Below are 12,390 nucleotides of genomic sequence, written 5' to 3' on the forward strand. Positions count from 1 at the left end.
GCGTGAGCGCGCACTGGCAGGGGATTGGTGTTGCTGTGGCGACCGGAGGGCCGGGCAGAGCGCGCACTGGCAGCCTCCGCACACGTGACCTGGGCAGGAACCTGAAAACCCTGGCTGTGGTCGCGAGAGGCGGCCCCGAGACCCACTTCAGGCCGAGGGCAACTAACAGGCTTCCGGGAAGCAGTTTATTCTGGGTCGTGACTGGTTGCAAAGAAGGTGAAATCAGGCTTTGAAGTGGCCAGTCGGTCACTCCGCCAGGGCTTTCGGAGGGCTCTGGTGGCCCATCAGAGGCCTACGGAATAAGGACACTTGTGCTCTGCCTCGCCTCTGCAGCTCAACTTCCCGCCAACCTGTTAGAGAAGCCGGGAAACCGTCTCAGCCAGGAGCGGTAGGCGGGCCAGGGGAGTCAGCTGAGTGGAGAAGAGGCCCTGGGAAGGGCGCAGCTGGGTGCCTGTCTGGCCAAGGTTGCCCTGGCTCCCCCGCAGAAGGAAAAGAAACTGCAACCGAGTCCGCGAAAAGAAAGAGGAAGCTGATTGATGGGCTCGTCTGGAGGTGTTTGGATTTTGGAAACCCCCGAGTCATGGGCAAATCATAAGATTTACCGAGATCGCGGCACTGCACTCCAGCATGGCGACAGAGCAAGACTCTGTCTCCAGATAAATAAACAAACAAATAAATAAGGCTAAGTACTGTGTGCAGTACTTTTCCTGGCTAGGTTTGCAACTTTGAAGTGCGGTGACTGAGCAGCCCTTCCGACACCGCTGGCAAAAGACCTAGCGCTCTTCTCCATAGCGAGGAGCTTGGAACAAGGCTGTTAGATTTCAGAAGAGCTTAATGCATTGCTTAAAATCACCTGGCTTTCTGATGGCTGTAAATAGAAAATACATAAATAAATAAAATCACCTGGCTTACTGCAGCCAATGGCCAAAAAGCCATCTTGCCTTAGGAGAAAACTACTGTCTAGAGAGATGAGTGGACTTGGCTAGTGTCATATGTTTAGTGGCTTTGAGGTTGGGCCCTCCAGACAGTAAGGTGTCTCACCAATGTCGCAGGGAACTTGACTCACCGGTTCACCCCAGTCTCTTAAATCACACTCAGTGCCAGGTCTGCTCCATTCTCAAAAGCTTATCAAATTTGCCCCTGCCTTTCGTTCAAACGCCTATGGAAACCAGATAAGCACCTTGCTAGGACACCACAAGGTTCAGTTGAAAAGCAAAATGTTTGTAGTGTCTCATTCAGTGTGATGTCAAAAACTTTTCATGGAGTAGGAGCCATGGCACTAGCCCGGCACTGTATGCATCAAGCTTGTGGAATCCACCGGAAACAATTAACAATGCACACACCACAGCGCTTATTGGAAAACTAAAAAAATTAGGCCGAATGTGGTGGCTCATGCCTGTAATCCCAGCACTTTGGGAGGCGGAGGCGGATGGACCACCTGAGATCGGGAGTTCAAGACCAGCCTGGCCAACATGCAGAAACCCATCTCTACTAAAAATACAAAATCAGATGACGTGGTGGTGGGCATCTGTAATCCCAGCTACTCAGGAGGCTGAGGCAGAAGAATGGCTTGAACCCAGGGGGCAGAGGTTGCAGTGAGCTGAGATCGAACCACTGCACTCCAGCCTGGGCAACAGAGTGAGACTCCATCTCAAAACCAAAAAAAAAAAAAAAAAAAAAAAAAATTACCTCATTCAACAAACATCGTTTGAGTCTGAATGGCAGTCTAGTATAGTGATTACCATTTTCTATTTGTGCAACCCTGGGTGTTACTGAAGCATCCTATGCCTGTTTCCTCGCCTATAAAAAAGGGATCATAAAATAGTCCCCTCATAGGGCTGCTGTGAAGATTCAATGAGCTTATTCAGTGAGTGCGGCATCAACACTGAATACATAGTCACTTTAATTTTTGTATCTACCCAGCCCTGGAGGAGGCTCTGGGTGGTCTATACAGGAGGCTAGGATGGCTTAATACTGGTGGTTTGTATGTGAATTTATGGTGAAAAATTTACTAGTAGTAACAACAGTTTATTAAAACCGTCCAAGTTATAAGAAGTAAAGAATTCTTAATTATCTGTGGAAAGAATTATCCCTTTCATGTAGGGATAACTGCTCATTTCTGAGATGTTCTGAGTTGGATTTAGCATCCCATGGTAAATAAAGTAGGTTAGCTGCAAAGTTCTTTGACAACCAACTTGATTTCAAGATTTAAAAAAAGAGATAAACACTTTTTCACCAGTCGGTTTTGTGTAGAAACAATAAATCCAAACACCAGTTTCTAGACACGTCTCTTGAGTATTTCTTTTCTTTCTTTTTTTTCTTTTGAGACGGAGTTTCGCTGTTGTTACCCAGACTGAGTATTTCAATAAATATTCATTTTGGTCTCAGGGCTTGGAGGCTGTGCTGCTTTTAAAGGTATAGGAGCCATATCTCATGAATGACGAGGACATCTAGAGGCTATTGGGAAAACTACAGACCGCTATGATTTTTTTCTTTTTCTTTTTTGAGATGAAGTTTCGCTCTTTTTGCCTAGGCTGGAGTGCAATGGCGCGATCTCGGCTCACTGCAACCTCTGCCTCCGATTTCAAGTGCGTCTCCTGCCTCAGCCTCCCAAGTAGCTATGATTACAGGTGCACACCACTATGCCCAGCTAATTTTGTATATATTATAATTTTCATAGAGATAGGGTTTCGCTGTGTTGGCCAGGCTGGTCTTGAACTCCTGACCTCACTGCCTGCCTTGGCCTCCCAAAGTTCTGGGATTATGGGTGTGAGCCACCACGCCTGGCTGACAGCTGTGATTTTACAAGCATTATGGTACTACTCAAGTGTGGTCCCAGAACCCCAGCACTGGCATCACCCAGGAGCTTGTCAGAAATGCAGAATCTCAGGCCCCAGACCTACTGAATCAAACCCTGCACTTTAAGGTCTTTCTTTAAATGAAAGTTGCCAGGTTATAAATAAATAAATAAATACGGTCTTTCTGTGCAGGGAGTCATGGCCTATGCCTGTAATCCCAGCACTTTGGGAAGCTGAGGCAGGAGGGTTGCTTGAGCCAGAGTTTGAGACCAAAAATAAAAATAGAAAATTATCGGGTGTGGTGGTGCATGCCTGTAATACTAGCTACTTGAGAGGCTGAGGGAGGAGGATCATTTGAGCTCTGGAGTTTGAGGCTGCAATGAGCTATGATTGTGCCAATGCACTACACTCCAGCCTGCGACAGAGCAAGACTGTCAATCCAAAAAAAAAGCCTAAGGCAAAATGGGCACACGCACCTTTACTGATGTAATCTGAATGTGACCTAGCTTTACAACAGACATCTTCCTAACCCCACTGAAGGCAGAGTCACAACCATCTGCCTTGGAAACACCCTGGTTCAAAAGCAAGTCTCGGCCTGGCACAGTGGCTCATGACTATAATCCTAGCATTTTGGGAGACCGAGGCAGGCGGATAACTTGAGGTCAAGCATGAGACCAACCAGCCTGGCTATGGTGAGACCCCATCTCTACAAAGAAACAAACTCTGAAAACATTACAGGAATATTTCCCAGCTCATCTATGTTCCTTTAACATTTATACAGCACTTGAGGTGGACTATGAATGTCCTCTCAAGAGACAGGGCACATAAACATTTCCAAGAACAATGAGAAACCTCTGAAGGGATATTTCTGGTGAGTCAGGTATTAAAAGTACTGGCCCAGGAGGCCCTCGATCCACTAAGCAAATAGTTGTGCATTTCCGGAGTCAGGGGTTCTATACACACTTCTTGTCAAGCCTGGATCAATCTCCCCTTTTTCAATGTGGGTACTGCCTAATCCAATCCCTCCCAATCCCCACCTCCCTGATTCTCTCCTGTTTCTTATTCTTACTGCAATTAATTTCTGTAATTCAGGCTCTTTGAGGGAAAAGACAGTCACTATCATAGTGGTATCCACAGCTCGAAGCACACTGGCGCAAAGATCTACTGATGACAGGCCAAACATCTCACAAATTATGATTTCATACCATATTCATTGGGGCTTTTACTGCAACATACCTTACAAAACCCTGCCCATGGAAATCCAGTGGTTATGACCATTCCTATCTATTTTACAAAATGAAGGCTGCTAAAAATCAGTTTTATAAGCAAACATACTAGGTAAAATCACCCAGCAACAGAGCCCTGCCCTCCCTACTCCCACCTACCTTTCTCAAGTCGTTCTGATATGCTTGAGAAGCAAATGAATCCTGAAATCTAGCCTGGAAAAGAATTTGTATGTGGTGAATCAGTGAGATATACAGACCAGGCTCTACCAGCCTCCCACATGTATTCACATACAAATGACAAAAATTAGCACAAATATGCTGCAAATAAAATAAAAATCTTTTAATTTTTTTTTAGATGAAGTTTCACTTGTTGCCCAGGCTGGAGTGCAATGGTGTGATCTCAGCTCACTGCAACCTCTACCTCCCGGGTTCAAGCGATTCTCCTACCTCAGCGTCTCAAGTAGCTGGGATTACAGGCACTTGCCACCACACCCAACTTTTTTTTTTTTTTTTTTTTTTTTTTGAGACGGAGTTTCGCTCGTTACCCAGGCTGGAGTGCAATGGCGCAATCTCGGCTCACCGCAACCTCTGCCTCCTGGGTTTGGGCAATTCTCCTGCCTCAGCCTCGTGAGTAGCTGGGATTATAGGCACACGGCACCGTGCCCAGCGAATTTTTTGTATTTTTAGTAGAGATGGGGTTTCACCACGCTGACCAGGATGGTCTCGATCTCTTGACCTCATGATCCACCCGCCTCGGCGTCCCAAAGTGCTGGGATTACAGGCGTGAGCCACCGCACCCAGCAATTTTTTTTTTTTTTTTTGAGATGGAGTTTCACTCTTGTTGCCCAGTCTGCAGTGCAATGGTGTTATCTCTGCTCACCACAACTTCCACCTCCCAGGTTCAAGCAATTCTCCTGCCTTAGCCTCCCAAGTAGATGGGCTAGAGGCATGTGCCACCATGCCTGGCTAATTTTGTATGTTTAGTAGAGATGTGGTTTTACCACCTTGGCCAGGCTCGTCTTGAACTCCTGACCTCAGGTGATCTGCTCACCTCAGCCTCCCAAAGTGCTGGGATTACAGGCATGAGCTACCATGCCTGCCCCAATAAAAATCTTAAGAACTTTGCTCAGTTATTTGGTTGAGGTTTATGATGCTGGATTCTATTTCAAAAGTTAAAAATCTAGGTGTGCTAAGATGTATTATTAGGGCAACTGGCCTTCTCTTCCTGCCTTTTTCGTATTATGCTGACAAGTTCTTCAGGATTCATAATTCTTTACCTCTAAGGAAGCTGTAAAAATGGAGTTAAGTATTTTTAACTCCAAAAGCACCTAAGAATGATCCCATGGAAAACTTTGGTACAGTTACAATCTAGTATGAACTGCTGGAAGATAGGTGAGGAAATGTAAAGGGTCTTATCCACCAGATACTGTGAAGCAGTTCCTGGAAATTTGAGTACAAAAGATGCAATCTTCTTCTGTCCCCTAACAAAACAGGAAGAAAACTGAAATAGGAAGCACTAGAAATATCCTGAAGAGGGGAAAGAAGATGATCAGACATCAGTATTTATTAAAATCTTTATTCATTTTCTTTTTTCAGAATTGAAACCCACAGAACACATTAGAAATTTAGATGCTTATCTGTCTTGTTTGACATCTTACCAAGTACAATCTCTGTGCAACAGCTCTGAGAGGAAATCCTTGGCAGATCAAAAGAGAGGGCAGTGGCTCCTACACTTTCCATTTAAGCAAATAAATTAGCTTCCCAGTAAGTTGTTCCCAGTTTCACCCAACATTTTGTGTTTATGAGAAACACCTTAGTTCCTAAAAACCTGTGGTAGTCCAGTACCCAGCCCCTACCTTGTCACCACCCAGACTTGAGGAATTGAAGGGAAAAAACTGGCCTTCCCCTGTAGAATGAGTTTCATGAGGCCAGGTGTGCCTGGCTCACTAGTGTGCCTGACCTGTGCTGGCACACCAGAGTTGCTCAGTAGGTATTTGATGAATGGCCTTTATGTTAATTAGGGTCCACTCTCAGAGACTGAGAACCTTTCACTAGCTGCAAGTCCTTCAGCAATGTAAGTCAGTGTTCCCCTTTGTCAAAATAAATATGTTTTTCTTGCTAGAATACATATACGACTATATACATTACATATACCTTTAAAACTCATGTTTCCTGAAGCTCAAACTCACAGGATGAGTCATGTAAGATAGCTTACCAACGATGCTGTTTTACCATCTTCGAGGTGTGGTCATTCACTGCTCAAAGAAGACACGGTGATAGAGAAGAAAGGCTGAAGAAACACGGCAGATGGGAAGGGGAGGCAAGAGCATTTTCTTTTCTAAGAAAAAAAGATGGATTTCTTTGGAAGAAAATGCAGGCTATGGGTGATATTGAAAAATTGCCACATATAAGATTCATCTTTCCAAAAATAATATGCAATTAATGTACCTGAATTCTTCTATTTCCTTCCTAAATTTCATTTGACATATTAACCCTGAGTGCAAACAGGGAGCAATGCCTTATTAATACATTCTTGAATAATACTCTGAGCAAATCAGATCCTATGAATTTGTTTTACACAGAAAATTATTTACACCTCCCCCAAACTCACAATGGAGCCTCATATTAAAGAACAGTTTTATAACAAAACCTTTATACTCAAATTAGCCACTCAAACTTCAGAATAAACATTTTCAACAAGTGGGAGGAGGGCAGGAAATGGCCATGAGTTCTGATTTTCCTACTTTTGTAGTATTAAAATGTCTTCACATCTACCTTTGGATGTTTGGCAGGCATACCTAACTTAGAGCAGACCCAAACCCTGCAACGACTTGACTCTAACAGCCTTAGATTCTAATAAATAAACTATAAGGACAGTGTTGCAAAACTTAAAAAAAGCATCTACCTCTTATTTTATTTTTTTTTAAGACAGAGTCTCAAAAAGTTGCCCAAGCTGCAGTTCAGTGACAGGATCTTGGCTCACTGCAATCTCCACCTCCCGGGTTCAAGCGATTCTCTTGCCCCAGCCTCCCGAGTAGCTGGGACTACAGGTGTACACCATTGCACCCGGCTAATTTTTGCATTTTTAGTAGAGACAGGGTTTTACCTTGTTGGCCAGGCTGGTCTTGAACTCCTGGCCTCAAGTGATCCACCTGCCTTGGCCTCCCAGAGTGCTGGGATTACAGGCATGAGCCACTGCACCTCCATGGTCCCCACCTCTTCTTTCAAACAGTTTGAAGTTTAGAGCTGTAACTTTATGGCTGGTTTTCTCCAAGATTTGCCTAACCATGCTTTTCCAGCTTACTCCAATCCTGACTTAGAACAAAAATTTATATTCTCAGTGCCATGTGACACCATTCTATTAGCTTAATTCTAACTTTATGAATTAGAGTTCTAAATTTTACGGATGAAAATTCTAAATTTATAGATCAGAATGCCTTTTAAAATCACGAGTTTGAAAATAGGTGGGAATAAAATGAAATGATAAATTTTGTGCAAATGCTCTGAAGAAAGGATGAGACATTTTATTTTCTGCCTGCTTTTTTCCTTAGCAGAATCTTCGGCCTTCAATGTTACAAAGTTCCCAGTTTGAGAAGCCTTCTCACTCATTTCAGTGTGGCATACTAACGGCGTCACGTATTTGAAAGACCACAAATCCATAATTCAGTTCAACTAACATTTACAGGGAGAGCAAAGCTCACACCTCTTCCTATTATCTCCTCCCAGTTGGACCTGGAAGCTCATGGGTGAGCACTAACAAGGTATTCTCATACTGAGCTGTGAAATTCCCTGGACACACAACGGTGAGTAGCCTTAACACTGAAGTCAATGCCTCCTTTGGTTAACACTAATTGTGTGTTTTGTACTAGTCTCTGTCTTCTTAAATTCAATACCCTTTTTATAACTCAGTCCATTGTTCTGTCCGTCTAAAAATGTATGTAAAATATATAAAAGTTTCCTAATTTCATGCCATTTAAAAATAGTTACAGGTTACTCAGTTATCTTTCAATGCAAGAAAACTGGGCATAAATTCTAAAGCCGTTTTTGAAAGAGTGGTTGCCTGAAACTAGTTTCCAATGGCTGGCATTAAATGCAGTCAACCACACTGTTTAAATATTCGCCTCTGCTTGACAGAAATGCAAAGCTGGAACAGCACCTCAACAAGATGCAGGAGAAAAGCACACAGCTCTTAGTCCACAGGAGAGTGGGCACATCAGGCCTGTCTTCCTTTGCCCCTATGTTTTACTGCAACTACTTACATGTCGCGATCACTTTGCCAGAACACAAAACTAAAACTGTGTTTCAGCAACCTGAAATTTGAGAGTGCTAAGAGGAGAAAGAAGCATAATCCAACATCATGGGTTCAAAACTCCAAACAAGACTGAATGATGGAATTAGGATTTGCCATAAATCAAAATCTTAAGGCTCTTCCTTTTAACCTCCTCAACTTCAAGGCTCAGAAGACTTAAAATCTTCGCCTGGCACAGTGGCTCATGCCTGTAATCCCAGCACTTTCAGAAGCCAAGTGGGTGGATCACCTGAGCTCAGGAATTTGAGATCAGCCTGGCCAACATGGTAAAACCCTTTATATTTTATTTTATATAAAAATATAAAAATTAGCTGGGCATGGTGGCGGGCTCCTGTAATCCCGGCTACTATGGAGGCTGCGACGACAATCACTTGAACCCAGGAGGTGGAGGTTCCAGTGAGCTGAGATTGTGCCGCTGTACTTCAGCCTGGGTGACAGAGCAAGAATTGGTCTCAAAAAAAAAAAAAAGGCGGCGGCTTAAAATCTTTGTTTCCAGTCTTCCAAAATCACAAGATAAGTCCAGTCACCAGTAAGGTATACACTCTCACTTGTAGGCGTGTCCCTTTCTCGTTAGGGACAAAAAGGTTGCAGATCTCTGGTGAACAGCAGCTTCAGTGACAAAATGCCTTAAAGGCGGAGGTGGAAATTCATTTCAGAAGAGAAATGAGGATGGCAGAGACCACAGGCTACCTGATATTCAAGGTATTATTTGGAAAGGACTGCTTTAGGCAAAAGGGGGAAGAATTAGTCTCCATAAGAGAATCATGCTTAGAAGGTAATAGTATTTTCTCTAGAAACAACTTTTTGGTTAATTGGGACACAACTGTGAGAATGCAGAATTTACTTAGGTGTAAAGTCGTTTTTCCTTTTTACATACCTTAAGAACCTAAATACAAAGGAACCTGTTTTTCACTAATTCAGTCATCTCCCCAGTTGGTTCTACCAAGTCACTCTCTTTTCTTCCCTCCTCTAAGATCATCAAAACAATACTACCCAATGGCTTAAAAGCCCAAACATCTTGTTTTTGTCCTTCTATCCTAAACATGTATCTCCTCCAACAGAGTGTGCTATTTTGGCTTGATGGAATGCAAGGTTTTATTGGCTGCCACTTTGTAGGAGGCAGCAAGCATTCCAATTTAACTAGTTCTGGTAAAAAAGAAAAGAAAAAGAAAAAGACACACGAGATTGCAAAGTGTTTCCACAAAATCCACAGGCGTGGAGAAAGGACTGCAAGGTTCAACTTAAAACACACACTCCAGAGCCAGTCCCAGTATTCATCCATCCAAATGTCACACCTCTGTTTGTCCTCTGGCATGGGAATTAAGACTGACCAACTATGATGCCCACTGCTAGAACGGGCAATTGCCGAGGAAGTCAGAAGGCGATTCAGCAGGAATGTCTCCATGCTCTGAAACTTGTAGTCTTTGCTTTACTTTCCACGATAGAAAACACCAAAGACATCCAAGGCCACCCTGTCCCCTGTCACCAGAACTTGCCGCTGGCCATTTCCAATTCATCTCATACCATTTGGAATTGATTGTGCTGTTTCTCTATCTTTGTAAAAATAAGTTTCACTTATTTTGTGTTGACAATTACAAGTGTGAGAGAGGCATCCTGTCTTCCACCAGTACAGTGTCCATCCCGAACTGGTCAGTGCACTGCTTCACGGTGACCAGGACACTCAGGAGCCGCTGGTCCACAGCGTCCAGATGAGGATCAGAGAGCACTGGGGAGATGGGGTCATGGGCCATGGCAGATTTTAAGGCAGACTTTAGCACACCATTCTTTAGGTAGTTCAGTCTGTTCCAGGTAGAAACCCGAATACTGGAAGAAAAGTTATAGAACAAGGTACATAAAGCTTCTCATTATCAAACAGAGTTGAAAGCCTGCTAGGCAGAAAAAAGTAAAAAAAATAATTAGGTAAAATACTTTAACTAAATCATTTTTGTCTTAGAATTACCCCTACATAATAAGTAAGCCACATTATCATGTTGTTGTTGTTGTTTTTAAGACAGAGTCTCACTCTGTCACCCCCTCCGCCTCCCAGGTTCAAGCAATTCTCCGCCTCAGTCTCCTGAGTAGCTGGGATTCCAGGCACCTGCCCATGCCTGGCTCAAATTTTTGTATTTGTAGTAGAGACGGAGTTTCACCATCTTGGCCAGGCTTGTCTTGAAGTCCTGACCCTCTGATCCACCTGCCTCAACCTCCCAAAGTGCTGGTATTACAGGCGTGAGCCACCACACCCGGCCTACATTACCATGTTTTGACATTGTTTCTGGGTAACTAATCAGAGATATGTACAGACATATACATACATGTTCACTGCAGTGCTGTTTACAACAGGAAAAATGTTCAACAATCTGAATGTCCAATGATTGGGAAATAGTTAAATTATGGTTCATTCACTGAAAGGAATACCATGTAGCTGTTAAAAACAATTTTGAAAATTTAGTGAAACGGGAAAATGCCTATGATATGATGCTGGGTAGGGGGAAAAAGTTGGAGGAAAAACTTATTTTACTTCAAATCTGTAGGAAAACAAAATATACACACACACAGGATTAGAATGAAGTACACTACAAAGTTAATAAGAGGATGTATCCTCAGATGTTAATGGGTACTACAAACTTCCTTCTTCATGTGCTTCTGAAGTCTAAAAAAATTTTTACTAGGAAAAAATTATTTTAAGGATACCTATCTGCCTTAATTATTTCACCAACTGCTACCATTTCAATGTCTGTCCCCTCCAAAATTCATGATGAAATTGCTGTTGTAACAGTATCAAGGTAGAGTCTTTAAGAGGTCATTAGGTCATGAGGGCTGTGCCCTCATGGGTGGAACTAATGCTGTTATGAAAACACAAGTTCAAGGCCAGGCACACAGTGGCTCACACCTATAATCCCAACACTTTGGGAGGCCAAGGCAGGCAGATCACCTGAGGTTGGGAGTTTGAGACCAGCCTGGCTAACATGGTGAAACCCCGCCTCTACTAAAAATACAAAAATTAGCTGGGCATAGTGGTGAATGTGTGTAATCTCAGCTACTTGTAGGGGCTGAGGCACAGAATTGCTTGAACCTGGGAGGTGGAGGTTGCAGTGAGCGAAGATCACGCCATCGTACTCCAGCCAGGGCAACAGAGTGACTCCATCTCAAAAAAGAAAAGGCAAGTTTGGCCCCTTCTTGCCTTCTCTCCTTGCCCTTTTACCTTCTGCCATGTGACATGATGAGGCAGCAAGAAGGCCCTTGTCAGATGCTGGCATCTTAATACTGAAACGTTCCAGCCTCCAGAACTGTGAGCTAATAAATTTCTGTTCATTATAAATGACAGTCTGGCGGGTACAGTAGCTCATGCCTGTAATCCCAGCACTCTAGTAGCCCCAAGCAGGCAGATCATCTGAGGTCAGGAGTTCAAGACCCTCCTGGGCAACATGGTGAAGCCCTATCTCTACTAAAAATACAAAAATTACCTGGGCATGGTGGTGCATGCCCATAATCCCAGCTACCTGGGAGGCTGAGACACAAGAATCACTTGAACCTGGGAGGCAGAAGTTGCAGTGAGTTGAAATTACACCATTGCACTCCAGCCTGGGCGACAAAGCAAGACTCCATCTCAAAAAAATAAAATAAATTACCCAGTCTGTAGTATCCTGTTACAGCAGTACAAAACAAACCAAGACACCAACTACAGCGTATCTTTTATTTATCTGAGAAGAAAAGTTCTTAGCTCTCTGTGGGCAAAGTAGGAATTACTGGGTATACAGAAATGTCTGATTCTGTAAAAGGCAGCCTGTTGTGCAACAATTTAAAAGGTAAGGAAGACTTGCATAAAGCATGCATGGAGGGGACAAACAGATGGAGTACAGTTGTTTTTTATTCTGAAATATATTACAAATGCCAAGAGAATCAGAGCTTCCTCTGCAAGACTAAGTTATCACATTACTTCCTCTCAGCTCCAAATTCACTCTTCAAAATATGCTCTACTGGCCGGGCACTATGACTCACCTGTAATCCCAGTACTTTGGGAAGCCAAGGTGGGCGGATCACCTGAGGTCAGGAG

The 12,390-nt window shown here is 43.4% G+C and overlaps 1 protein-coding gene across 2 annotated transcripts in view; it reads right to left on the reverse strand.

Moving 5' to 3' along the window:
• Window positions 1-5,584: 5,584 nt before the first annotated feature.
• FAM20B (FAM20B glycosaminoglycan xylosylkinase) overlaps window positions 5,585-12,390 on the reverse strand; it is a 49,822-nt gene continuing 43,016 nt past the window's right edge. For both annotated transcript variants that reach the window (XM_078356237.1, XM_035280250.3), the window contains exon 7: window positions 5,585-10,157. In XM_078356237.1, coding sequence (XP_078212363.1) covers window positions 9,926-10,157 — 232 coding nt within the window. In that variant the 3' untranslated portion in view covers window positions 5,585-9,925. The remainder of the gene's footprint in view (window positions 10,158-12,390) is intronic.

The sequence above is a fragment of the Callithrix jacchus genome, chromosome 18, assembly GCF_049354715.1.
Source record: "Callithrix jacchus isolate 240 chromosome 18, calJac240_pri, whole genome shotgun sequence".
Taxonomy (NCBI): domain Eukaryota; kingdom Metazoa; phylum Chordata; class Mammalia; order Primates; family Cebidae; genus Callithrix; species Callithrix jacchus.